This window comes from Setaria italica, chromosome VIII (genome assembly GCF_000263155.2).
Source record: "Setaria italica strain Yugu1 chromosome VIII, Setaria_italica_v2.0, whole genome shotgun sequence".
NCBI lineage: Eukaryota > Viridiplantae > Streptophyta > Magnoliopsida > Poales > Poaceae > Setaria > Setaria italica.
This window is the reverse complement of record NC_028457.1, coordinates 23,899,519-23,925,303: the sequence shown is the minus strand read 5'-3', so window position 1 is coordinate 23,925,303 and position 25,785 is coordinate 23,899,519. Positions and strand designations below refer to the sequence as shown.

Here is a 25,785-nt window from a genome sequence, read left to right as displayed (position 1 = left end):
CCTCCAAAAACTCAAATGGTACCTTTTTTGTATCGATGTAAACAATCTCCTAAACCATCATTGAGGTGTCTACACAACTTCGTCCACTATAAAAGTATATGCCACTGAGATCTACAAATTCTTATAGGTGAAAGAAAATGTGATCAGCCTGAACAAAGGAGCATGTAGTAGCTAGCTAGGCATAACAATCAATCAATGTGGTTTGTTTTAGTATGTAGAATATATTCAATTTACTGGTGAGGGTACAAAGTTATCCCATTAGGTCGACGTCACATCTGTTGTCCATCTGCTCATGATGCCTGATGCAGATCTCAACCTGTCCCGTCTGGCTATGCATGCCAATCAAGTATTATTGAGCTGCCCACCAGTCCAAATTAGCATATGGAATAATTGGTAACTGAAGTTTATTGTAACTGGGTAAAGATTATAAACGTTAATAAATGATGGAGATCGAAGACAAGCAGCTAGTTTTGGTCCGAAATAGTCTCTAAATTCATCCACTTCAAATTTGGACAGGCATGCATGAGCATATATGGGTTGATATACTGAGTAAAATGGTCTAATTTGGACAGGTTGGCAGCTCTCAAAGATTTGATACTTGACCGGTATGCACAGACGGGACAGTTTGATATAAGCATCAGGCATCATGAGCAGATGGACAATAGACGCGACACGTTTCAGATCCGACGCGTGGCACAACCCGGAGGAAACGAGCGGACGCGACCGCTCGCGCGCGCCTCATTGAATCCCCGGGGGCCCACTTGTCATTGTTAACGAGCGGACGCTGCTGTTCGCCGGCGGGGCGCGGTTTGCGCCGAGCGAAGGGCAGGCGACGCGCGGTGCTACGTCGAGCCCACGGCACGCGCGGATCTGCTACTTCGGTACCTGAATCCCCTTCACAAACCCAACTTAGTCCAGATCCCCCCCTTCACGGTTTTTCGTCGTGTTCGTTACTCAGTTACTTTTGGATCAAAATCATGCGTTGTCTGTTTGTTGTCCTATCAGATCATGTTCATTAGTGTCCAGTAGATTAATTTTTGGATCGAAATCTTGTGATTTCTGTTTTTCTCTCTATCAGATCCTGTTCATCAGGGTTCTGAGGATTATGATTGTTAGATTGCATTAGGTTACACATATCAAGTTAGCAAATATTCACCAAGTAATGTGTAAAGTTATTTTAGTGCCAACTGCATTTTGGTACTGCCTGCTTATCTGCTTACTAAATCCTTGTATCAACCGGCCTTTTGGTCATGAACGTACAATTCACATTTCCCGGCATAGACAATTTTCTCATGAGACAATTCTCTTTCCCTGAACAGGCACATTAGATTTTGTCTGCTTTATTATGTGTGTCCTGTTTTAGTTGAGATTGTGACAATGATCATCTCCATGAGCTGTCATCGTTGACTCTCAAAACTAGCTGGGCCTGCTGTAATTCTTACTGCTACTGATGACTTTGTGCATTGAGATATCTTGCTTGATCAAGCATATACAGTCAGTAGTATAGTCGTGGAGTTGTGGTTGCCAACTATAGATCGAGTCCATTTCAGACAGCATATGTTCACACAAATCATAATGAATACGTAGTTTTATTTTTTGTCACTGTTTACTGCTTTGGTATTAACTTACCATAGGAAGTAACTTACCACATATGGAGTGATATAAGTAGTAACTAATTCTATTTTTATATTACATACAGTATAAGTGCAGATTTTTTGTGTCCGCTGTGTGCTCTCGACAACCAGTGTTCCCAACAGAGTTTAGAAGTAACTAAGATTTTACTGAAATGATATAGGAAGTAAATTTACATATATTTCAGTACCACTAGAAGTAACTAATTCTATCTTTTTTAAAATAGAATGTAACTTAACATACAATCAGTTACATAAGAAGTAACTACCATATATAGATGAGACTGAGAAAGTTACCTCCCTATTATTTTTGTTTATGTGTTTGCTACTGTCATCTTTTTGCAAGGATATTCAACACATCCTTCTTCCTATCATTTTTCCATTGAATGTAACTATATCAGCTTTTCCATCTTTCTCAAAGTGGATATCAGAAATTTTTTCTTAGCAGTCAGCCAGAGATCATCTTATTGTTCAGTATTTTTCCCCATTGCTTGTAGTTTTATCAATCTGATTTAGATTTGCCAAACTTGTTTCATATTCGCGTGCTAAATGTTGATAACAAAACACTATCTGTTTTCTGCTGATCTAACCAAAGTTATTCTGTTTTGTTAACAGACAGACTAGAAGAGTTGGCATTGAAGGGAGCTACTCCATCCACTTCACTCAATTTCGACGAAGGTTGTTTTTAAACCCAACTGATTAAAGTCATCCTTACTGCTTTCTGCATCCAGTAAACTATAATTCCTGCTAGTTGTGTGCTGTTGTCGGTCTAGGATGAGTTTTTGGTATTTTCCCAAACTATATTTTGTTTTTGTCACCGCCATTTCTCATAACAAGCTGAAATTTCTCACTTCCATTTTCACTATTCTTTTTATGGTAAATGAGCTTAACTTACCATAGGAAGTAACTTTACCTCATATGCAGTCTCATAAGAAGTAACTAATTCTTTATTTATATTCCATGCAAAGTAACTTATCATATATGCAGTGACACAAGTAACTAGTTCTGAATTTTTATTCCGTAGGATGTAACACATGTTGCTATTCTCATCTTTATGCAAGCATATTAACAACATGCTTATAGCACAATGTAGTTCTATGTTTTCACATTACTGTGTTCATGTTGTCAATAGACCCAATGGGAATATTTTTGCTAGTAGCTTTTATTCTCTTCATAAGGCTTTCCATATTTAACTGTATAGAATGATGTAACTCACTGCTTTTCCATGTAGCATATGTCTGGGACACCACCCATTGCTTCCAGGAACCTGTTGAACAACCACTTGAAGCTTTCTCTTGTTTCATCCTTCATAAACCCACACCCAAGTTGGATTGACTGTCCATGGTTATTTATCCCAACAAACGGTGAAAGGGCATTTTGTATCTATTGGTCATGTATATCATATTAGCAGATAATTTTACCCTGTTAGCTATATCCCAAAACCTGAATAAATAGTGTTAGCTATAGGCATGACAGGCAATGTGCTACTACAAATATGAGATAGGAAGTAACTTATTATTGATGTTCATGAGATTTGGAAGTAACTACTCATTTATCCACATGACATAGGAAGTACTTTGCCACTGATTTGGAATGATCAGGATGTAACTAGTTATATATTCAAATTAGATAGGAAGTAACTTGCCTTAGTTTAAAGCACATAGGAAGTAACTGATCATTGTTTACATTTATATAGGAAGTAACATTCCCCTGATTTCATCTATTCACATTAGATAGGTAGTAACTTTTTGACCCTAGTTGAAACACATAAAAAGTAGCTCCCCCCTCCTTGCAACATTTTCAAGTACAGCTCCCATACACATCTGCCAATAATGATTGCTGCAATTTTGTTGTACATTAATACTTTCATGTTTTTGTTAGGTCAGTTTTGCTAGTAATGCAACCCCTATATTTAGGTTTTTAGATAATTTTCCTAGTTCTTGGGAAAAAATGTTGTGCTTTACTTGGGATAAAAATGACTGCATGCAGTCATGCTGTAACATTTGTTACTTGGGATAAAATGATCACATGCACACTTTCAAATAATCTGAATATATGTTATCTGATCTAGTGAAATGCCTTTTTGTCATTTTATCCTGATCTACTGAACATATTACTAACTTGAAACATTAGAAAGTAACTTATTTTGATACAGGTTTTGTTACACTTTTTCCTTCATTTAATTACCACACACTTTTCTTTTTTTCTGGCACCATATCTCTGATATATCTTGAAAAACATTTTCATCACATGCGCATGGCATGTGTTCTACTAATCTGGTGTAGAAAGTAACTTCGATCTTACCTAACTGAGATAGAAAGTAACTAGTCACTCATTTGGAACACATAGAAAGTAATTTTGTAACTGATTCACATGACATATGAAGTAATTGTACATGACATGGAAAAGCATCCAAAAGTAACTTATCACATGTCCACATGAGATTGAAAGTAACCTTTTGTTTTCTCTCCTGAAAATTGGGCTCCGAAGTATGACAAGTATGTTTTATTTTGGTTGGAGGCGATACATGCATTATATACATATTGTGTTAAAAGATTGCCAGTAGATTTGAATCAGTCATTATGTGATGGATGTCCCTCATTTCACTTTGAAATCTGGATTATAGCTGATGGATTCTGTACATAGTGTGTTATAAGATTTCTTGTAGATATGAATAAGTATCATCTGATGGAATTTTGATGCACCAAATCCAGATATTTTTTTACTTTACTTGGGCCCATATGTTTTCCTACGTTCTTTTTAAAATCATCCTTCTTTATTTTTTTTCTGAAGTCAGTAGGGGAAGCTCCTACCTATTTTTTTATAATTTTTTTATTCCAGGCTCCTTTAATTCACTTCCACGGGGAGTCAAACCCGGATAGTGCTACTCAGGTGCTCTGATCATTATGTTAGAGGTCCTTTCACCTATTTAATTACTAGGCTAGAGGTCCTTTCGCCTATCTGATTTTGTAGGAACCAGTGCCGTATAACTCTGTGGAAGTGTGGAATAATAGAATAAGTTGCGTACACTTCAATTAGTTTAAGGGATTGTTTTGTTTTTAGACCGGTTTAAGGGATTGTTTGCATCGATACAAAAGGATAACATTTGAGTTTTTGGAGGGCGTGAGATTAGTTTGTCAGAATGTGTGTGGCATGAGCAAATTAATTGAATCTATTCAAAATTTTGTATAGGGAATAAGGGACCAAGCATCACAATAATGTTTATCACTTCAACTACAAGTGGGAACGGAGCAGCAGGTGTAGGGCACAGCCGCACAGGCAGCCCACAGGACACTGTCAGCATTGATCGGCGGGGGCAGGTGCTGCCAGCCAGGCCCCTGCATGCAAAAGTAGGGGGCAACCTTTAGGATTTTTTAACATTCACTTTTCATTTATAAAACATTCTTCGCTACACTTTTTCTCTTCTACGTCAAATTTACTTCAGCGTCTTAGTTTTCTAATGTCAACCACAAAATTATGCCATTACAATTTGCATTCTACTCCCTCCATATCAAATTATCATCCATTTTAGCTTTTTTGATACATAATTTTTACTATGTATTCAGACATAGCAAAAGTTATAGACATGATTTTGAAACAGAGCCGCTCGCGTCGCTCTCTCGGGGCGGCTTAGGCGGAAACCCTAGTCACTGCCAGCAGGTCCCCCTTCCCGTGCCCTCGCCGCCACCCGAGTGCACTGCTAGAAATTCGTGCGGATGCGAGGAAGGTGGAGGTGGGGACCTTTTCTTCTCTAGCCGTGCTGGGTTGCCCAACGCTGTTGGCCAGTCCTCTTCTATCCTGACGGCGCCCAGATCTTCTTCTTCGGCATTCCAAGGCGGCAACGGCGGATGTGGCTCTTCAGTTGATTCTGGCACCCCGCAGGTGGATCCACTCGGTTGCGGTCTGTGGCGGCTCTAGGAGAGCATTGCTTGGCTTTGTGGCGGCGGCAGCAGCCGGTCGATGTTGGGGCAGCAAATCTAGTGCTGGCGAATTGCCCAGATCTCCTTCCCCGACACTCCAGGGTGGCAACGGTGGGTGGCTGGTTTCTTGGGCGATGGATGTGATTATGCTTGGCTGATTCCGATGCCCCGCGGGTAGATCTATCCAGCAATGGTCCATGACGGCTCCTGGCAGACGTTGCTCGGCTCCATGGAGGCGGCGGCGGCCAGTAAGGGCGCATGGGGACCCGAGCTAGGTGGACAGGCTATGGCAGTAGCCAGTGGTGTTTGGTGGTCGTCAGAGTGTCCAGGTTCTCAAGAGAAAGCTACGACCGGTCTTGACCCCTGCCGGTGACGACGGTGCCATGATGCATCGTTCTCCTTGTTGAAGGCGTTGCGGTGAGGACCTCGACCTCCAGGGATATTTTCCAGGTGAAAATTGAAGAACCGACTTGCATGTTCAGGTGGCGGTGGCATCTTGGTGTTGCTTTCCTCTTGAGGTACCGTTTTGGGGTCCTTGGGGTGACGGTACCAGATCAGCTTGGAGGGATGGCGGTGCACGGGTTGTTTCAATGCATCTTTTTGGGTTGCTAGAGTGTATGGTAGATATTGATTAAGTGCAATTTCTACATGACTAGAGGGCACCAGGAAGCAGGTGGCCAGGAAGCAGGTGGCCGTCTAACTTCTGAAGTTTCTAAGAAAATAGTAGATGTGAGGGATTAGTTGCTGCATAAGGCTCAATGCAAGGTTGAAGCAAGAGCCTAGAAGAAGTATGAAGCTTAGTTTTTTTTTTTGCTTTATTAGTCTCTTTCTTTCTTGTTTTCTTTATTCCTTGTTTTGAGGCGTGGAGTCTAAGTACTTGTGTATCTTCTAGCTATGTGGTCGGATTTGTTTCGCTGTGGTTGTAGATAGTGAATGTTCAGGACCGGATAATTTTCTTAATTAAAAAATATACTTAGATATAATATATATCAAGGTGCATATGTACCTAGAAAAGTTAAAATGAATATTAATTTTTGGCAGAGTGGGTATTAAAAAATGCCACTTGCAGATTAGACATGCAGGGGTGGAGCTTTGCGCTGACCGCTGAGTCTGCTATCTGTTGACCAAAGTTGGCCTCTAGCTGCTGGAGGTCCAGCTCGTCTTAGGCTTGGTTCGAAATCGGCTCGATTTCTAAACGAGTCAAGCTCAAGCCTAATTCAAAGCTCGTGAGCTTTTCGAGCTCGAGATCGAAAAGCTTGAGTAAGCTCGTACACTACGACTAACCAGGACTACGAGGTGTATTACGCATATACTCTAATTTTCTTGCCTAATTGCACTATGCAAATCCTCAATGTCCACAAGTAATGCAATAACTCTAATTCAATTACTATATAGACTTTGCTGAACTAAGTTTACGAATGATATAAATCTCAAAGCTCGTGAATTACTCGTGGTTGACTCGCTATATAAGTTCGGCTTGAGATCAGCTCGAATCATAAATGAAGCTTTAAGCTCAAATGATTTTGAGGCTCAGCTTGATGCTCTAACAAGCTTAAGCTTGAAGCGATGAGCTCGCTCGAGCTCAGCTCGTTTACAGCCTAGCATGAAGCCTGGGCCGTCAACCAATTCGAGTGTTAACGCCACTAGCACAAATTATTCGGTTCTGTTAAGAATGTGTTTCTTTCATTTTTGTTTGGAGTTCCCAAAACTAGCTACACGAGTGATATAAAATACAATAGTAGCATGTTACCTAACTTTAGCGGCCTGTTCGTCCCATGCATGGCCCATACAAGGTGGGCTGTTTTGTTATGAGCTGAAAAAATAACTATTGAAAAATTCTTATCTTTAAAACCTATACGTACAATATTTTTTAACATTTAATATTGACATTCATCAATATTTTTTAAAAAAATTTGACTTAATTATTATCAACATTTTTTGACATTGACCAACATTTTTCGTTAACTTTTTTACATTCACCAACATTATTGCTCAAATTTTTTACATGCACTATTTGCATTCACCAACATTTTTCTGCACTCACCAAAATTTTTTTGCACTCACCAACATTTTTGCTCAATATTTTTTTTACATGACCAACTCTTTAATTTAAAAAATATTGAGATAGTTTGTTGGGCTGTTGTGGGCCAGTTATTGGGCTAGAAGATGGATAGGATTTCCCAAAATCCTTTAAGCAGTCCAGCAGATGACGGAACAGGCGGCTTCACAATCTATCGTTTACTCTGTGGTGCTTCAGGTTGTTAACCCACTTGTACATCAACGTATCTAAATTAATTTTGAAGAGCTTTTTTGCAAAAGAAAAGGTTAATTAATAATTATCGAGAGAAAAGTTGTAAACTGATTTACAAAATTACAAAACACACAATGGTTATACTTAATGATGCAGACTTCGTGTACAAAGAAACTTTAAAACTAAACAGTAAAAACAGTACTACTATAAGTATTAAATAACTCAATCACCATAATTTCTCAAAAATAGTATGAAACATAAATGGACCAAAATTTTCTTTAGCAACTGCAGATTGATCAAAACCTGAGCTTCTTGGGAATGACCATGGAAAGTAGCCTCCTCTTGGCTTTTTTCTCTTTCGGAGAAATCAAAGTGATCTTGTCCTTGTCAGCACTGACGTTGTTGCTAACGCCATCAGCATCAGTTGCAGCCAGTATGCCATTATGCTTCTTCACTTGCTCTCTCACAAACATGTTATAGATAAATGCAGCTCCCCTGAAGTTTGGGAGCACCAACCAGGCCATGAACAGCAGCTTCAGCTCATACAAGATAGGAATCCTGGAATTCACGGAGATTATCCCAAGAGTAAGTCTAACCGGATATTCAGATGGTCAATTTTGCGCACAAAAAACTGAATCCTCTGACTGAACAATTTATTTGCGGTTCTGCGTGTCTGAAACTGTGAACAATTGCAGAATCGAAGGTGACCAGCATACAAATTTTACCAGTAGATTAGGGACTGCAAGACCATCTCCATGAGCGTGATGAATGAGTAAAGGATCCAGTAGGCCAGCCACTGCTCGTCGTCGAGCTTCGACGAGCTCTCCATCGCCTGCACTGACGCGTATCTGAAACCATACCAAAGTGGATCTATAAATTTCTAGACACCAACCGAATTATGAGAAATTTTACCGACCAAAAATTAGAAACGCTTCTGAACTTACAAGGGATAAAGTAGAGTGACAGTAGGCCTGCAGTAACATTGAAAGGCGAGAAAAGAAATTATGAACTGAATAGCAGAAACAAAAAGAAAATGACCAAATCGATCATCGGTGTGATTCCATACGTGAAACTGCACACCACATACCCTGCTAAGGAGTGAAGGTGAGATAGGATCGTCCAAAGCTTACCCATTTGCAGTTATGCTAACAGTTTTGCTGTTCCCCTACCTTATTCAAGCCTGTGGTTTATGGACGGCGTGACCTATGTGTCTTGTTTGGTTGATGATGTTTACACAGGGGAAAAGGTTGATGTCTCCATTTGCCGGCCGAGTGAGCTTTAGGATGTCTGTCGACAGAGATGTGCACTATGTCTATATGACTGGTGAAACATCCAAGGATAGCTGCAAATAAAGGGTAGAAAGGACACACTGCCAAGACTTACAATGGCAGCTGGTAAACTTTTATGTTGCACAACAGCAAAATATTCGCTCATCCAGCAGCAGGAATGGTAGGAATTTCAGGCCCGTCCACGTGGATTGGGCTGGAATTCAGCCCATCCAAATAGGCCTTTAGGGAAACAATAAAGCACAGCGGCGGCTGTTTTCAGAGAACAAGAAAGCACAGAGATTATTCACACTAAAAAGCCTGTCCCAGAACATTGCATCTTGACTTTTTGTCAGATCTAGGTCCCGCTTCCCATACTAAAGTTTGTTCATGTCACAAATTTGTTACTGTCGCATCCAATCCAATGTGGATACTAATTAATAGTTAATTAAATATAAAGTAATTACAAAGACGGAGGCTAATTCATGAGATGCAGATATAGGAGATGAATCTATTAACCTAATTAGTCTATGATTTGACAATGCAATGCTATATGTAATAATCATAAATTAATTAGACTTAATAGATTTATCTCGTGAATTAGCCTCCATCTGACGAATCTCGTGAATTAGCCTCCATCTGACGAATTAGTCTCCATCTATATAATTAAGAGACAAATCGCTCTCCATCTCACGAATTAGTCTCCATCTTATAATTAGTTTTATAGGTCTACATCTCACCATCTGACGAATCTAGTGAATTAGCCTCCATCTGACGAATTAGTCTCCATCTATATAATTAAGAGACAAATCGCTCTCCATCTCACGAATTAGTCTCCATCTTATAATTAGTTTTATAGGTCTACATCTCACGAATTAGTCTCCATCTTATAATTAGTTTTATAATTAAAATATATTTAATCCCTAATTAGCCCTCGAGATTTGATATGGCATCGACTAAATTTTAACCCAACATCCCAAAATTAATTTTATAATTAACTCATATTTATAATTAACTCGTCCTCCTAATGTTTAATCTTCCTAATTAGATTTCGAAGATTTGATGTGTTGGACTCTATCCATTCACACGATCGACACGGAAAGTTTGCTCTCGTCTCCATTCAATATCTCTGCTGATGTTCGCACATACAGGATCGCCATATACATCAAACAGCTCTATTTGAAGTGAAGGGCATGAGCAAAAACATAAACGGAACACTAGAACACTACAGGCTCTGCCTCGACAAAGCTGCAGGGATGATGTCACTCCACCCTGCCTCAGTAAGCTTCATGGTCCTGAAACATTCAAGCAGAACACATCAGCCACATCTTCAGCCAAGAAAAAAAACCTGAAATCCTAAAAGACTGCGAACTGCAACTGTGTAAAAAACTGAATCTCATGATAATCTCAAGTTACCTTCTTGGGGGTGACGAAGGCGAGGAACTTGCTCTTGGGCTTCTCCTTGTCCTTTGGAGAAGAGGATGGCGACGACTTGTCATCCTTCTTGCTCTTGCCGCTGGAGCCGCCGCCGGCGGTGAGGCCGTGCTTCCGGAGCTGCTCCCTGACGAACTTGTCGTAGATGAAGGCCGCGCCCCTGAAGTTGGGGAGCACCAGCCACGCGATGAACAGCAGCTTCAGCTCGTACCAAATCGGGATCCTGAAAATCAGTTCCAACCAAATCTTCAGATTAGTTATTTGTTACAAGAACTGGTAGCCAGGAAAAGGAGAACAACGAGAAGATTAGGCCAAGATGATGGATGAAATCATCATTAGTCAGAACGTACCAGTAGATGAGGGACTCGAGGACCATCTCCATGAGCGTGATGAAGGAGTAGAGGATCCAGTAGGCGAGCCACTGCTCGTCGTCCAGCTTCGACGGGCTCTCCATCGCCTGCACCGACGCATACAGGGGGTACAGGAGCATCACCGTTGGCCTGCAAGAATCCAAAAAATCAGAAGATAAGTTCGTACACCTGATCTGAGCTGAACTTAGAGCTAAAAGAGAGAAGAATAAAAAAGATTCAAGAGCTGAAAAAAAAAGGAAGCAACCAGAGATTGATTGATCTCAACTGAAGTTCTGCGCATACCCTGCAAGGGAGTGGAGGTGAGTGAGGATCGTCCAGAGCTTGCCCATCTTCTACAAGCTTCTTCTCAGCTTGGTGACCTGGTTGTGCTGTCGCTTGCAACAAACACTGGGACCTAGATGAATGAGCGAGTGAGCCAAATGAAATGTGTCTTTGCTTGCTTTGGATTTGGGTGATGTTTTCAGGGAAGGGGACGCTGAGGTTAATTATATAGGAAGGCAGAGTGTGACAGGGACAGAGGACACTTGGGGAGGCGTTTTGTTTTTTGTCTCGATTTGATGTGGAAGGGGGGAGGTGCACACGTGGCGACATGGTACAGCACCGGCCAAGTCAGGTACTTTGTTGAATCTGGGAGTTGTTTAAAGGCCTTGGATTGATGAGAGATCTAGGACAGGGCAGTGAGGTCAAATGCCAGAGGCAACTTGGTGTTGGGACGATGAAGAAAAAAAATGGGAACTGCATCTGCATCTGCATGTGGGTTCTCATGATTTAAAATTGATCGAATACATGGGATTACGATTAACTTTACAAGCTGAGCTTCACTAGAGTCTAGAGGGAACGGAACCCTGTAGAAAATGACATGCTGGGTTACAGGCGAAATGGTGGTCCTATGCTGGTTGTGGTACAAATTAGAGGTACAAACGTAGGCACAGTAACAATAATTAGGATAGAGAAAAAAAAAGTGGGAATCTATAGTGGGAATTTTATTGTTCTCGTACTCCTTAGACTGACTTGCAGTCAAGAATTCATGAAATCAAACTTTCGCTGCTACACGATGCAAACGCAAATTCTGTAGTGAACTCTAGCAACATTCAAAGTTGAGATTTATGTATGAAGTTCTGTTTATGGTTTTATCAGTTTGATTTTATGTTTATTTGCTCTTTACACACTGCCGTCCCACATATAGTCATATGGATAAATTTAACCTCTAAACAATTCAAAGTCATGATTAGTAATAAATTAAATAAATATAACAGCTATCTTGAGCGAAGATTGGCAAAAAAAAAGTGGAGACAAAAAAAATTATGAATATTAATAAAATTTAGAAACATGCATTTTGACCTTTAAAATTTTGATTAAATAGTGTTTATAATCTGAATATACATCCACCATTTTCCAAAAGGCAAAATAGCCATCTTCGTCCCTTTACTTTGATTCAACGGCCAATTTCATCCCTCCATTTTCAAATTGGCCAATCTAATCCCTCAAGTTTTGCTTTTGGTTAGACTTGTCCCTCAATTTTCAACTGACCAATCTAATCCCTCAGCTTGAATTTTTGGATCAGACCCATCGCTCGAGAGCTCAAAACTTTTTTATATTTGAATATCTTATTTATATTCATATACTTTTTATATGTATGTATACTTCTAAACAGTTTGTCAAAAGTAGTGACCCAATAGTACCTGTTGCGCATAAGAAAGATTGAGTTAAGCACACGACATACGGGTATAAGAATTGGTTATGATAACTAATAGACAAGATGGTTAAAAATAAATTAGTGCACTTTATATATTGGAATATAATACCAACTGATTATGAAAAAGGTGGTGTTGAGGACAACTGATATGAATAAAAAATGATATTTGAGGGATCAGAATAAAAACGAAACTTGGAAGATCCGATCAACTTATTCGTAAGTTGAGGGAAAATTTGATCTGAAATAAAATTTGAGGAATTAGATTGGTCAATTTAAGAGTAAAGCAAAATTAGCAAAGGTGAGGTTAAAAACGCCTGTTTTACGTTTCCAAAATACCGTACTATATCATGATATAACATGATGGTCGTGATTCAGAATCGGATCGCGAGTGATAGGACAAGAGATGATGGAACCGGCCCTCACTCGTGCTAGGACGCTGGCACGTGTCCGCTGTGGACCCTTCCCCTGGTGGAGTGAGTGGATTGAATATTCTACACCTGATGATGACCATCATCACCGAGGCGCTTTCAAACCGGAAGCACGCCGGCAGGCACAAAGCGGGGGCGGCGTGGTCCCACGTGAGCGTGCCTGGCAGCGCGCGACACGTCGGAGCCGGCGCCGGAGCAGGGCGCACCGCCACCGGGCCTCGGGCTCCGCGGGGGAACCTGTCGACCGGGTGACATGGACAGGGGCATGAAAGAGAGCGTCAGGTCGGCGCGGCGCGGCAGGTCCGCACGGCGTCGCGAGCGCCGCCCACGCGGTGCCCACGCGGCGTCTGCCCGGCCGGCGCTGAGGAACCTATCCATCGGTGGCGCCGGGACATCACACTGGACCTGAGAAAGTTTTTTTTATGAAAAGGTGTTGCTGATTGCTTACTCCTTGAATGCAATTTGTCCAATGAAAGTGGGAGATTACTTACATTTTTGTCGAGGCTAACCGAAAAAAAAAATTAACAAGGCTCTATATCCACATGGGGCGACCACCCAACCCACACATAGTTAAAGGGTTTTTTTTTCTAACACATGATACAGTGTACACACAACACCCACACACGCACACCCATACTCGCATGTTAAACCTACGAACTACACATACAATGTCCTCCGGATATCGACGAAGTCGAACGGGCACATCACAATTACCATTATGAAATAAATCCCGGTGCAACACCGCGATCCGTCCCCGCTGGAGATCGAACTTGGGTGGGTGCGTTCCCCACCGGAGAAGCACCACTGCGCTACACGTCTGCACATAGTTGAGGGATTGGGCCTAATATATAGGCAAATAAAAGCTTTTACTGCTAAAAAAAATACAAGCTCTACTCTTTCTTTTTTGTCTTTTTTGAGAAAGTCATACTTTGTATTCTGATCAACATTGGATCAAAATTTTCGTTTATTTGTGCGTCAAATTACAGCTGCATTCATAATTTCATATTTCAAACTATTCTTTGTGATATCTTAACGGTGCTTTTGTTGCTATGAATGGTATATCTGGTGAGCAAATAAAAGTTAAAGGCTAATTTCAGAGGCCGCGAAAAATAAAGCGCCTTGGTTTTATCGAACCGAGTGAGCAAACGTTGAGGGGGCACTAGACTCGTGTCTTCTCTGCTCCGTTGGAGCACTGCCACTAAAAAGCGTTGTTGATAGCAATGGTGATCACGCGCTGCAGAAACGGTGGCCACGCAGCCGGTGACGGGTGACTTGTTTGCAACCTCTGTTACGGCAGGATAAAACACGGGCCAGCAGGTGTCACAGCCTGAAATAGCGGGCTTTCTTTCGCTGTCAAATATAAGTAACACCACCATCGTCACTGATGCTTGCACCCTCAGCTTTCAAAGCCATGGACTGGTGGACACGTCGACTCCTAAAAGAAAAGACCGACCAATAGTTGCAGCATCAGACACTACCAATGGTATAGAAACATTTGATTTCTCTGCAATCCTAAACATGGCCAACAAACAACATAGCCAAGATCGTTACAATTGATTTCTCTGCAATACCGGACAATAAAAACCACGCAACATAACAAAGATGTACCGTTGCAGGCCAACAAGAAAAATTTGGAGCCCAGTCTACCGATTTTGTGGGGGCGCTGCAGGTCTGAAATTCTGAATGGCCACTGACATTTGCCCAGTTCTGTATCGAAGTTACATCGTAGCAAACTTCGTTACAGGCAAGAAAACGACCAAGCGACACTGTGCTGGTCATTTTGCTTCTGGTTGGGAGGCCGCCTGCTTGTTCTGCCTGATTGCCCTCGGAACAAATGTAAGACCACGGGAGCGACGGTGGCCAAAGGTGACATTAGCAGGGGTGGAATCCGCTGTGCTCAGTTTCGACACAGCAGAAATCAGCTCGTCGATCTTCTGTTCGACCTCCATTTCGTTCTCCTTGACCTCCTGGTGCTGACGCTCGTTCCCTTTTGACTCTTTGTGGTCATGCTGCTTCGGTCGATACCTCCAGTTTGTTTGGCTCGTGCCTTTTCCATCTACATCCATCAAGTTATCCCTTGTCTCTTCTCCCTTGTGGGCAGTTTGCCGCCTCTGGGATTTCTGCCGGTGGCGTTGGGAGGGCCTTGCCTTCTTGAAGAACTCGAATGACTTGGGGAATTGATGCTTATCAATGAGGTGCTGCTGCCGACTTTTGTAACTCTTCAACTTCACCCCACAACCCTCCACCAAACACTCGTACTGTTATTAAAAAAAATTGCTCGTGTCAACATACAAGTAATTGTCTAAACCTAAAGAGACTAACAAAGTACTACTATAAATTTGCCAACAGAAAAATGTTAACAACACACTGAAAGCTCCTTAAGTGGGATTAGGAACCTATGTAACTCGTTGTTCCTCCTGATACTAGAGATACTTCGAATATCTATAGTAAAATGTTAATGATACTCTGAAAGCTCCATAAGAAGGGTTAGGAACCTATTTTAACTCATTTTTCCTCCTGATACTAGAGATATACTTCTAATATCTATCAACCTGAAAAGACACTATCCTTGAAACCATGATTCCTAAGTTTCTGTACAAGTGGATAATCAGTGAAAAGATGGCAATTGATATAAATGGTAGTTGGATAGATCGTATTACCATTGGAAAACCACGGGCAACTTTTGCTTGGAAATACGAATCATGTGCCTCAGACACATGAATGCTAAGCAACCTTGAGGTTGGATATACTCTAGAACATACAGAGCATGATGCAGTATGTCGAGTGACATAGTGGTCCTCAAAGTCCTCCAAACAATCTAGATGGGCACCACAACCAGCAATCGGGCAAAACACAGTACTGCAAGAGTTTGACACATGATTGCATTAGAAAATGAACAGAGAAAAACAGGGGGGGGGGGGGGGGGGGGGTATCAACTGCAGCAGATAAAACACAGAGCAAGCTCGATCTAACGAAAGTATACAATCCTTTGGACACAAGGTTTCAGGCAAGGAGCCAAGGATGTTGGCCTTGAGTTTGAGGACAAAATTGTTCTCAATGGCAACCTAGGGGCTGTAGGTTTAGGGTGATCTCATTTCTGGAGTGTACCAATAGTCTTCCTGCTTGCAGGTGAGCAGACCATGTCTGATTCTATTTGTCGCGATTGGAAAGACCACCTAAGATTGGAAGCTCCAGTTGCCCATTTCGGTTGGATTTTTATTTCTCTTCTATCAGATAAGTGAGGCAAAGCTCAAAAGAAACATAGGACTACAGTATGAAATGCGTTGGCAGGCATCAGGATGTAACCGCTCACCTATATCTTTACAAAAAAATTATAACCCACGGATAACAAACCCTTATTCCAGGCATGACCAACTGCCACTGCCCAAACATTATCATGATTGAAAACCACTTTATGCATCTGTGGAAGTTCCTAGCAACATATCCTGCATTCTATCATTTGAACTAGGAGCTCGGAGACTTATCATGCGATTTCAGGGGCTGGAGACAATATTTCAGTTTGACAGTATGCTAGATTATTTTGTTTTCAAATTACCAGTAGAGTTATTCATATGCACATGGTAAATGAACCGTCAACAAAGTGACTTGTAGAGGTAATATCTCACCATGTGCTGGCTACTTCCATCTTCTCAAGCTGGTTCCGGTCATCCTCTGAGAGATCCAAGGCCACCTATATTATGCAACAAACAAACGAAAAGGTTAAGCGAAATCCAATACAAGCGGTGCACAATGAGTGGAGTCAAACATGATGAATACCAACATTGCCTTTTGCAAGAACAGACAGGAAGTTTCTAGTTTAAGGGACATTCAAGGGACTCTTTATCACGACAGACGCATGGAATGGAAGGTCTGTCTAGCACTAGCGGCAATTCCTTTACCCTCTCTAACCCCAAATCAAATCACCTAGAGGACAGGACCGATTTCAACCTGCGAATTTGGATCTTACGGACAACGACCGGAGCTACAACAACCAATTGAATCGAACCCCAAAGAGACATCGTGTGGCGCAGTTACATAAAGCGCCGCGCGGCTAACATTTCGCTAGAATCGGCTTGCCCGACCGGGATTCGCCTCAACCTCAACCCCAAATGGCCCACTGGAACATGAATCTCGCCACGCACGCCATACCGAAGCATTCGTCTCAGCTTGGAGCGGATGCGGGAGGGGAAAGACGATTAATAAACGTACGTGCTTGGCGAGGAGCTCGCGCTCGAGGTCCCCGGCGGCGAAGAAGGGGTCGTCGGGTGTCAGCCGCCGCCGCGCCGCGAGCCAGAACCCTAGCTCCGGCCCCGCCGCCGCCTTGGGCGCCGCCTCGGCCTCCACCTCCTCCATGGCGTCCTCCGGCCTCGGCTGCATCCCGTCGCTCCGGGCGGGCCCCTCTCCGAGCCTCCGCTCGCCGCGTGGGGGTGGGGAGCGGAGAGGGAGGCGGCGAGAGGGGAGAGGAATCGAGTTCGAATTCGAATGCCGGCGAGGAGAGAGGTGGGGGTCCCCGTCTCCCGGTGGGTCCTCGCGTGCGCGTGCGGGGGAATGGGATGAACTGGACTGGGCCGATACAATTGAGCGGGCCGTGCGCGATGGCCGCCAAGCTCCTTCCTCCCCCAGCAGGAAGAAGGTCCAAGCCTATCAGCGACGACGGACAATGCAGGTAGGCTGGGTCATGTAAACAGAAAAAAAGTAGGCGGGGTCACACGTCATTATAGCGCACGGAAGCCGGATAAGGTCCTCGGCTTCCGGCCCATCAGACTCATCTCCTTCTCTTCTTTACCCCCTCTCCGGCTCCTTCCTCATCGCGCTGCCACCTCCGCTGTCTCATCCTCCGTGCCAGCCGGGGGCTAGCTCGCCACCGCGGCACCCGCTCACTGCCGGCCTTCGACCCCGCCATTCCTAACCCCAACCTTCTTCTTGCCCCCGCCACCGGTCACCGGTCCACTAGCCGACCAACCTACCACCACCGCTGGACCTCCGCGCTACCTTCGACCCCCTCCTCTTCTATGTCCACCAGCCATTGGAACCCCCACCCCAGCAACCCCCGAACACTAACCGTAACCCCACTGCCACCTCCACCACTACCCTGGCTGGCGGACCGCCAGTCGGCTGCTCCCCCACCTCCCATCCTTCCTCAGCTCTCACCAGCACTCGATGGCGGGAGAAGAGGAGAGGAGTAGAAGAATTATAAGGGGATTAGGCGCTCACAAAACGCCGTACGAATTTTAAAGCACCGGAAGCCAAGTAACATACTGGCTTCCGGAAGTTAGATAGGATTAGCGAGGCCTAATTTGAGCTGGGCTTGGGCCCATCAAAGGAGCTTAGTTAATTAGGAAAGCGTTAAGGTGACATACAGCTATAGTATTTTTTCCTTTTGAATCTTACACGTCATTTTGAGCATCTTGGGATAGGAATAACCTATATCGCTAGACAATTGAAACAATTTTCATTTTGAGCATGTGGGATAGAATGACCGCTATCGTTAACCACTTCCAACAATTTCCTTTTTACTTTCGGAAACAACAAAGAACAATTGACTGCATTTCTTTCATATCGCAGCCAATTTTTGTTCTGTTCTTGGGTTTTTGGTTTCCGCACAACTGAATGCATCCTGCCTTCCTGCGGTTCACAAATATTCGCAGGAAATTCCCACATTAAATAGCGCACAAAAAATGATCATTTGTTGGAGAACCAGCTTAGGCCTCGTTCGGTTGGCCTGGATTAATTTCAGCTCTGTATCTAATTCAGATCTGGATTGGGTGAATCCAGGCGTGTCACTCAATCCAGGCATGGGATTAATCCGACTGGATTTATTCCAGGGATTGGTTGTTCGGTTGGACAATAATTAATACAGGGAATAAACCTTTAGTGCCAAAAATCTCAGTCACAAAGCAACATATGATTATCCTCACATTACATAAAACCATGCTTGATGAGCTAAAATTAAATTACATGTATGAACATGACCAGAGTCCTGATGAGCTGAAAATTAAATTAGAACCCAAGAAGGTAAACATCTCCCGCATCTACACCGAAGCACATTAGGGTGATCATCTTGAGAAGCCTACACCACAATGAACCCAAGAAGGTAAACATCTCCTGCATCTACACCGAAGCACATCAGGGTGATCATCTTGAGAAGCCTATGCCACAATGCAGCAGACGATTCTTCTTCGACTGCACATCAGAATAGAATAAAACAAGATGGATCACATCCTCTGTACATGTCTAGTAGTTGACAATCAAAAGCACATATTGCTACAGGTAGCAATTACACACTACTAACAGGAATAACCACACAACCAATCCCAAAGATCACTAGCAAAAGCATAGCTCTGCAACAATTTTATTTTCAGTTCATCTGAGCAAGGACAAACTGAACCACCAACGGCCTTCCAATGGAGACTATTCTTCTATGTTCTATTCACACTAGTAATATAAATGCATAATGAAAGCTGTCAAGCAAAGGGAGTTAATACCTGCTAGGACATCTCATTCCTAAGCCAAATCAAAGCGGATTCTTCATCTTCTTCACTAGCACAAATAAAAGTCTCTCTGTTTTCTTTGCTCTTGGTGAAGATTGCATAAGATTTGGCCTTTTCCTGTTTGGTCACTTCCATTGTATTGATAATCGATATGCACCTTTTGATGGAGTATTCATCACCTTTAGCAGCCTCCTTATCTCTTGCCTCATTTTCTCTTGCTAGCTGTTGAGCTTCATCTTCTGCTTGCTTTGTCCTCATTTCAAGGAATCTCTCCATCATAGCTTCAATTTTGCACTCTTTCTAGGCCTTTGTCCTTCCTTTTCTGGTTTCTTTCTTGATGCAGCCATTCTTCGTTGTCCACTTCTTGCCTCCTCTTCTTTATCTCTTGCATCTTTTTCTTCATCCTCTTCATCACGTATCTCATGAATTTCCTGTAGGGCTTCTTCCTCAGCTTCTTCCTCTACAACATCAATTTGTTGAAGGGGCTCTTCCACATGTTCTGACTCAATAGAAGTGAAATTGTATGTCTCTTCAGCCATATGACCTACATTCGGCACAATGCATTCAGAGAAATAGGACAAGCACCTATTTTACATCATAGAGAAATAGGAAAAAGCTTACTATACAGAACTTACCATCATAGAGTTCTCCCAAAGTATCAAAGAGCGGAAAGCTTGCCTTGTTGTTTTGAAACTTCTTGATTTTGGGAAAAGTCTGCATATTTGAAAAAAAACATTGATCAAATACAAAGTTATCACTATGAGGTTATCCATAGAATTACTTCAAGAAATTAACTTACCACTATGAGGTTCTCCCACATTGAGGTTGATCCTTCAACCATATTTCTTTGCTCATTCCATTTTGACCCACTTTGCATTCTTGCCGCTTTGAGCATCTTGTAGTCTCTCTTAAGCTGACATTCTTTATCTTGAATTTGTGCCTTTGTGTACGAGACAGACTTGTTTCTCAGATGGAACTCCTTCACCATCTTGTTCCACCCTTCAGTGTTCCAACCGTTGTCACTTCTATAGCCACTATCTTTATACTCATGCAGAATTTCAACAAGTGATTTCTCAAGAGTTGGGTTCCAGTCCGCTCTTTGTTTTCCTACATAAACAATGGTCAAGCATTAGTAACAGAAATTTCATAGCATCAATAATACAAAATTGACAAGAAAGCATGAAGAAACATTAAACACCGTACCTCCACTCCTCTTTGCCCCACTGCATTTAGGAGAAGCTTCTTTTTTATAGCACTTGTTGTAGGCAGGAACCTACTCAACTTTGGCGACCCCCTTGCAATCACATTGAGCTTTGGGGAGCCTTTTCCAACCATCGCTTTTCAAAAGAAAAAACTTATTCATCAACTTATTCATGATACAAGCTTATTAACTTATTCATCAACTTATTCATGATACAAGCTTATTAATTCATGAAAACTAATTTAATTTACATGTTGCTGGTACTGAACCCACATTTCTTGGGCGATGGTATCTCTCAAAGCATTGCCTTGTGCAGTGCCTGAGTCATTGTTTTGATCGCCATTGGGTAAAGAAACAAAGTGTGTTGGATCGATATTATCCGGCTGATGATCCAACCATTCCTCGTCTCCATGAAGTAATCGGATTAGATTGTGGAAGATGGATGCAGCTATAGGTATTTTCACTTGATTTTCTAACGTATGGAATGTGGCAACTTTGAGAATGGGGAAGCACTTCTTAAGCACTCCCAAAGTCCTTTCGACATGGTTCCTCAGTAGTGCGTGGCGGTGGTTGAAGAGCTCCTTTGAGTTTTGTGGTCTTCGATGTCCAGCTCCAAATTCTTTTAAATGGTATCGAACCCCTCGGTATGGAGCGAGGAAAGATGGAGTATTTGCATACCCTCCATCAACCAGATAGAATTTGCCTGGAGGTACCTGGAAGCCCTTGCTCATAGCCGATCTTAGCACTCTGGAATCTGTAGCTGATCCCTCCCATCCACTAGAAATAAAAGTGATGTTGAGATCAAAATCACATGCCACCATCACATTAATGCTTAGTGTGCCCTTTCTATTCCTAAAAGGAGAATACTTCTCAGGGGATATGGAAATGAGGATATGAGTTCCATCAATGGCACCAAGACAATTCTTGAAGAATGGATAGAATCTAGGATTATCTTGGATTTTCGAATGCACTTGATTAGGATCGGGGCACTGGAGGAAACGACGAGAAAGTGTGGGAATGACCTTCTTGAAGAAGTGGTTGATGTGATGATGGAAGGTGTCGTTGCCGTGCCCAAAGGTCACTGCAAGATCCTCATATGAGGCGTTGCAACTTAACATGTATAGGAAGAAACCCAACTTCTCCTCCACCGTAATCCTTGTATCAACAACGAGTCTTTTCCTTCTAAGATAAGTCGCCAACTCTTTGAAGATGTGGGGTTCCATCCTAAATGTAACTTGACAATTCTTGATATGTCCCTCAAGGAGTCGACGAACCTTAACCTCTCCTGTTTCTTCTGATGTATGACGTTTCTTCTTTACTCCTCCTTCTCTAGCAGAACCCATCAGATATAAGGCAGGGAATACAAACATCATCATGTCATCATATTCTTCCTCCCTCCTCTTTCTAATACGATCTCTCAATGAGATACTCATTGCAGAACTAAAGCATATAAATTTATAGTCAGATAGAAGCTAAATAGATAAAATGGAAGGCTAAACAGGTTGTCACCTAAATTACTCATTGCAATAGAAAAAATTACTCATTGGAATAGACTTAAACATAGATAGAATTATGTACCTATTGGAGTTGGTACCGGATCCCAAGAAGGGGGTGGTTCACCTTCCCCAACTCTTAATGGTGCTGGTGGGATCTACAAGTAACAAGAAAAAGTCAGCACATCAAAAGCTTCTATCCAAGAACAGATATAATGTAATAGTTAAAGCAAATACTAGCATTAGCATCTTTGAATGCTAATGTAACATTAGCATCTTAATTAAGCAAACAAATAACCTGACATGGACGAATTTTGCTGTAGGACCACACATGACAGTAAGATCAATTTGCATCAAGAAACCACTACAGTGAAAACTTGAAGATCCTTTTGTGAATTAGCATAAGCAGCAATGGATCTAGCATTTGTGAGTCTGTGATATGATTGGGACAATAGAATTTGCTTAAACTAGTACACATACCTTTCCCCTCAAACAGATAAAGGAATCAAACAAACAAGAAGCTAATAGCCTGAAGTAAGATTGACTAGGATAGATGTCATGTTCCATAGTACAGTTGTAGCACCTGTCTAACTAACATTCTCATCGACTGTAAAAATTACAATACTCTACTATAAGGAAGATGAACTTGTGCTTCAATCAACACCGAATCCAAATATGTCCCTCAGAAAGACAATGTTGGAGCATATGCAAAATGAACATAGCTACCCGAGGAGGGTCCGGTCCCAAGCAAGTGACCACCCACAGGTGAGGTCATTTCAACTAAGCTAACTGATTGCCGACTGCTAACTGAATATAGGAAACAAATAAGTTTTCGTTCAGTCATGGTTTGGGTTACAGAAACTATAAATCAGAAGCACAGTCCAGCCGAATGAACCTAGAAACCGAAAGATCAGATCAGTACTGACTAAGCTAACTGACTGCCGACTGCTAACTGAATCAAAACAAAAAGAAAACACTAACAGATACTGAACACAAAGTAATCCCTATCATCACAATAAACTGCACATGACAGATGTGAAGCAAAAGGAGCTGTCAGTATCACCAATGCAATGGGAAAAGAAAATTGTAGGAACATTCTACTCGAAGTTGATGCTATATGCTATTCAGGAAAAGTCCTAGGCTCGCAAACACAAAAAACTATACTGGATAGAGCGAGGCAAACAGTAGGAACCTAGCATGCAAACCATACCCACATCTCCAAACAGATGCCAATACCACACGCATATGCTAGTCATCGAAGAATAGAGACAAATACCAATCAGATCGAGAGGGTGGCAGCGGTGAGAGCAACCGCCGGACTCCAAACAAATACCAATCAGACTCTCGCAGGACGACCGCGACTGTCGCCGGATCTTGTGGATCTTGTAGCGATGGCCGGGTGGGCGGGCGCAGGAGTAGATCCAGATCCCGGCTAGCCAGTGCACCAATCGACGACACAAGAAACGATGGCTAGGGAGCAAGAAACCTAGGGCGAGAGGGAGAGAAGACGGGGAAGGCGGCGGCTTACTGGCGAGAAGGTAGCGGTCGCCGTCATGGTGGTGGCCGTCGGAGATGTGCTGCGCCGCCACGCCGCCACCTCCCGCCGCCGCCGCGTCGCCTCGCGCGCTGCTAGCGGAGCGTCCGTCTCCTCGCGTCACGTGTGGTCAGGAACCGATCCAGGAGGGATGAGGTGCGGATTGATTCTGGGCCAAGAAAGGAAGGATTGAAATCGTTCTAGCCCAGGTTTGATTCCGGGCCAGACCAACCGAACAATACTTTTTATATTGGGTCGTATTCGTTCCGGGCGTTCCAATCCGCTCGGATTGGGCTGCAATCCAGGCCATTCCGGCCAAACCGAACGGGCCCTTAACGGTTCATATCAGAACATGACTTAGATTGGTTTTAGTGTGGATCCAACTAAAAATTGTAGATCTATATGTTCCAAATATCAAAAGAAAGAAATATAGCATAAAACAAAGGAAATGGTGCTAGGTTATTTGCGGATGCGGTTCTTTAAAAAAAAAACTCCACTCATCCTTTGCTTATGACTTGCTTGCAAATGGCGCTAAGGAGGGATCAGGGAAGAGGGAGAAGAAGGCGATGAGAAAGAAACTCGGCTAGTAGATGAAAACCGTGATTCAGCTCATCAGTATTTGCTACTGAAACAGTTCGGGCATGATATCTACTCCCTCTGTTCCAAATTATAGGTCATTTTAGCTTTTCTAGGTGGATAGTTTTTGCTATGCACTTAGATATAGTATATGTTTTAATGCATAATGATATATATGAATCTACAAAAGTCAAAACAACCTACAATTTGGAACAGAGAGAGTAATTTTGTTTCCATGAAATGAGATACGATGATTATCATCCTTCCGTGCATGAACACCTTTCATGACTGGTGTACTATTTACTACTATACCATCCACAAAGATCGATATATGCATGGCTGGCATTGTTTCTCATGAAACAGTTCGTATGCACTTCTAACCAAATCATTGCGGCCTCACTGTTTTATGTACTTCATAACTATGGATCAATTTCAGTATATCCTTAGAGTCAGAATTGACCACAAGCAGCACAATTATAGATGGCCAGATGAGTGACCCAACAATAGCCTGGAATCCATCACATAAAATCGATCGAAAATGAATCCTAGTCGTTCATCGATGGCGCAGCTCCCGGTGGTGGCCCATGGTGGTGATGAGGGATGCGGCTCCCGACCGCGCCTCCCAGCCGCGGGTGCGGTCCCGTGGATGGATCAACAGGCGCTACTCCCGGTGCGCCCCCTGGGCAGCGATGGTCGACACACCTCCTAGCCGCGGGCGCGGCAACCTGTGGTGGCCCCCACGGTAGCGGCTCCCGGCAGTGACGACTGACGTGGCTCCCAGCCGCGGGTGTGGCGACTAACCACCGGCGCAGTTCCCAGCAGGGGAGAGAGGGTAGCGGTGTGAGCATGGTAGGGCGGGAGGGAGAGGCGGCTGCTAGGTTGGGGGAGAGGGAGACCTGAGAGGATAAAGTTAGGATTTCTACATTTATACGAGGTAAGGGTTGCTAGTAGGTAGGTTGGGCTGTGTTAGTCCTGGACTTTTTAGTATCGGGCCTCGGACCGCCCAGTACGTCTAGCCCATCTAGCCATCACAACTCCGGTCTGATCACCACCACACCGGGAATCTGCTCGCCAGAATTAGCAACCTTTGGTCACTACTCTTCGGGAGATCGCTCAAAAGGATGGTTTCTTGTTTTAGGGAGCAATTTGTTCTTTGAATGCAGGCCTTTAGGTAGATTGCAATTGCACTTGGCTATATTTGTTTTAGTGTACTGCATTTGTCACCATTGCCTGATTAAACTAAAATATTTTCGGTGGCCTTTGTCATTCCATTTGCGGCATGACTACTATCTAGTGGCTAAACGAACAGGCCCTTTATCAAGCACCCGTGTCACTGTGTTTATTGCAGGAACATTGGACAAGATCAGACTACAGTTATTTGCAGATAGGAGTGTACCTCTGTACGTAGGACAATAACAGGCGCTGGTAAAGCTACCTAGCGAGTATGACATCAGACGGCCCTACCGTCGGCTCTAATGGGGATTTCTCGGATGG

General features: G+C 42.9%; 4 protein-coding genes across 6 annotated transcripts; all 4 read right to left on the bottom strand.

Moving 5' to 3' along the window:
* Positions 1 to 7,966: 7,966 nt before the first annotated feature.
* Positions 7,967 to 8,917, bottom strand: LOC101779037 (HVA22-like protein d). Its single transcript, XM_022829594.1, has 3 exons — positions 8,747 to 8,917; positions 8,528 to 8,650; positions 7,967 to 8,360 (listed from the first exon to the last, which is right to left on the bottom strand). The coding sequence occupies exons 2-3, from the start codon at positions 8,629 to 8,631 to the stop codon at positions 8,099 to 8,101; spliced, it is 366 nt and encodes a 121-aa protein (XP_022685329.1). The 5' UTR covers positions 8,632 to 8,650; positions 8,747 to 8,917; the 3' UTR covers positions 7,967 to 8,098.
* A 1,242-nt stretch (positions 8,918 to 10,159) lies between these two features.
* LOC101760092 (HVA22-like protein e) lies at positions 10,160 to 11,344 on the bottom strand. Its single transcript, XM_004979259.2, has 4 exons — positions 11,155 to 11,344; positions 10,852 to 11,001; positions 10,484 to 10,724; positions 10,160 to 10,362 (listed from the first exon to the last, which is right to left on the bottom strand). The coding sequence occupies exons 1-4, from the start codon at positions 11,199 to 11,201 to the stop codon at positions 10,345 to 10,347; spliced, it is 456 nt and encodes a 151-aa protein (XP_004979316.1). The 5' UTR covers positions 11,202 to 11,344; the 3' UTR covers positions 10,160 to 10,344.
* Positions 11,345 to 14,455: 3,111 nt separating this feature from the next.
* On the bottom strand, positions 14,456 to 17,546 carry LOC101759687 (zinc finger protein 511). Its single transcript, XM_004979258.4, has 4 exons — positions 17,206 to 17,546; positions 16,623 to 16,687; positions 15,657 to 15,855; positions 14,456 to 15,254 (listed from the first exon to the last, which is right to left on the bottom strand). Exons 1-4 carry the CDS (start codon positions 17,371 to 17,373, stop codon positions 14,772 to 14,774), a joined length of 915 nt encoding a protein of 304 aa, XP_004979315.1. The 5' UTR covers positions 17,374 to 17,546; the 3' UTR covers positions 14,456 to 14,771.
* A 1,301-nt stretch (positions 17,547 to 18,847) lies between these two features.
* On the bottom strand, positions 18,848 to 23,865 carry LOC101759279 (helicase SWR1). Of its 3 annotated transcripts, XM_012848599.3 has the most exons (6): positions 23,710 to 23,865; positions 22,267 to 22,339; positions 20,287 to 20,594; positions 20,123 to 20,201; positions 19,482 to 20,031; positions 18,848 to 19,179 (listed from the first exon to the last, which is right to left on the bottom strand). In XM_012848599.3, exons 1-5 carry the CDS (start codon positions 23,734 to 23,736, stop codon positions 19,763 to 19,765), a joined length of 756 nt encoding a protein of 251 aa, XP_012704053.1. In that variant the 5' UTR covers positions 23,737 to 23,865; the 3' UTR covers positions 18,848 to 19,179; positions 19,482 to 19,762. The 3 variants fall into 3 exon arrangements, with proteins under 3 accessions (XP_012704053.1, XP_022684983.1, XP_022684982.1); XM_022829248.1 differs by lacking the exons at positions 18,848 to 19,179; positions 19,482 to 20,031; positions 20,123 to 20,201; positions 20,287 to 20,594 and adding an exon at positions 20,831 to 22,128 and having other exon boundaries at positions 23,710 to 23,773; XM_022829247.1 differs by lacking the exons at positions 18,848 to 19,179; positions 19,482 to 20,031; positions 20,123 to 20,201; positions 20,287 to 20,594; positions 23,710 to 23,865 and adding exons at positions 20,831 to 22,128; positions 23,458 to 23,667.
* Between the last annotated feature and the right edge of the window lie 1,920 nt (positions 23,866 to 25,785).

Bases quoted from the DNA above. Each gene is read 5' to 3' on its own strand.
- LOC101779037 (XM_022829594.1), bottom strand. From the start codon at position 8,631: ATGGAGAGCTCGTCGAAGCTCGACGACGAGCAGTGGCTGGCCTACTGG. The intron at 8,361-8,527 runs GTAAAATTTGTA...CGTGAATTCCAG, and splicing joins TTGCAGTCCCTAATCTACTG to GATTCCTATCTTGTATGAGC.
- LOC101760092 (XM_004979259.2), bottom strand. From the start codon at position 11,201: ATGGGCAAGCTCTGGACGATCCTCACTCACCTCCACTCCCTTGCAGG. The intron at 11,002-11,154 runs GTATGCGCAGAA...GGATTCTTGCAG, and splicing joins CACCTCCACTCCCTTGCAGG to GCCAACGGTGATGCTCCTGT. The intron at 10,725-10,851 runs GTACGTTCTGAC...ACTGATTTTCAG, and splicing joins CTCGAGTCCCTCATCTACTG to GATCCCGATTTGGTACGAGC.
- LOC101759687 (XM_004979258.4), bottom strand. From the start codon at position 17,373: ATGCAGCCGAGGCCGGAGGACGCCATGGAGGAGGTGGAGGCCGAGGCG. The intron at 16,688-17,205 runs GTACGTTTATTA...TGCATAATATAG, and splicing joins GCGAGCTCCTCGCCAAGCAC to GTGGCCTTGGATCTCTCAGA. The intron at 15,255-15,656 runs GTAATACGATCT...TTTTAATAACAG, and splicing joins TTGCCCGTGGTTTTCCAATG to TACGAGTGTTTGGTGGAGGG.
- LOC101759279 (XM_022829248.1), bottom strand. From the start codon at position 22,121: ATGAGTATCTCATTGAGAGATCGTATTAGAAAGAGGAGGGAGGAAGAA.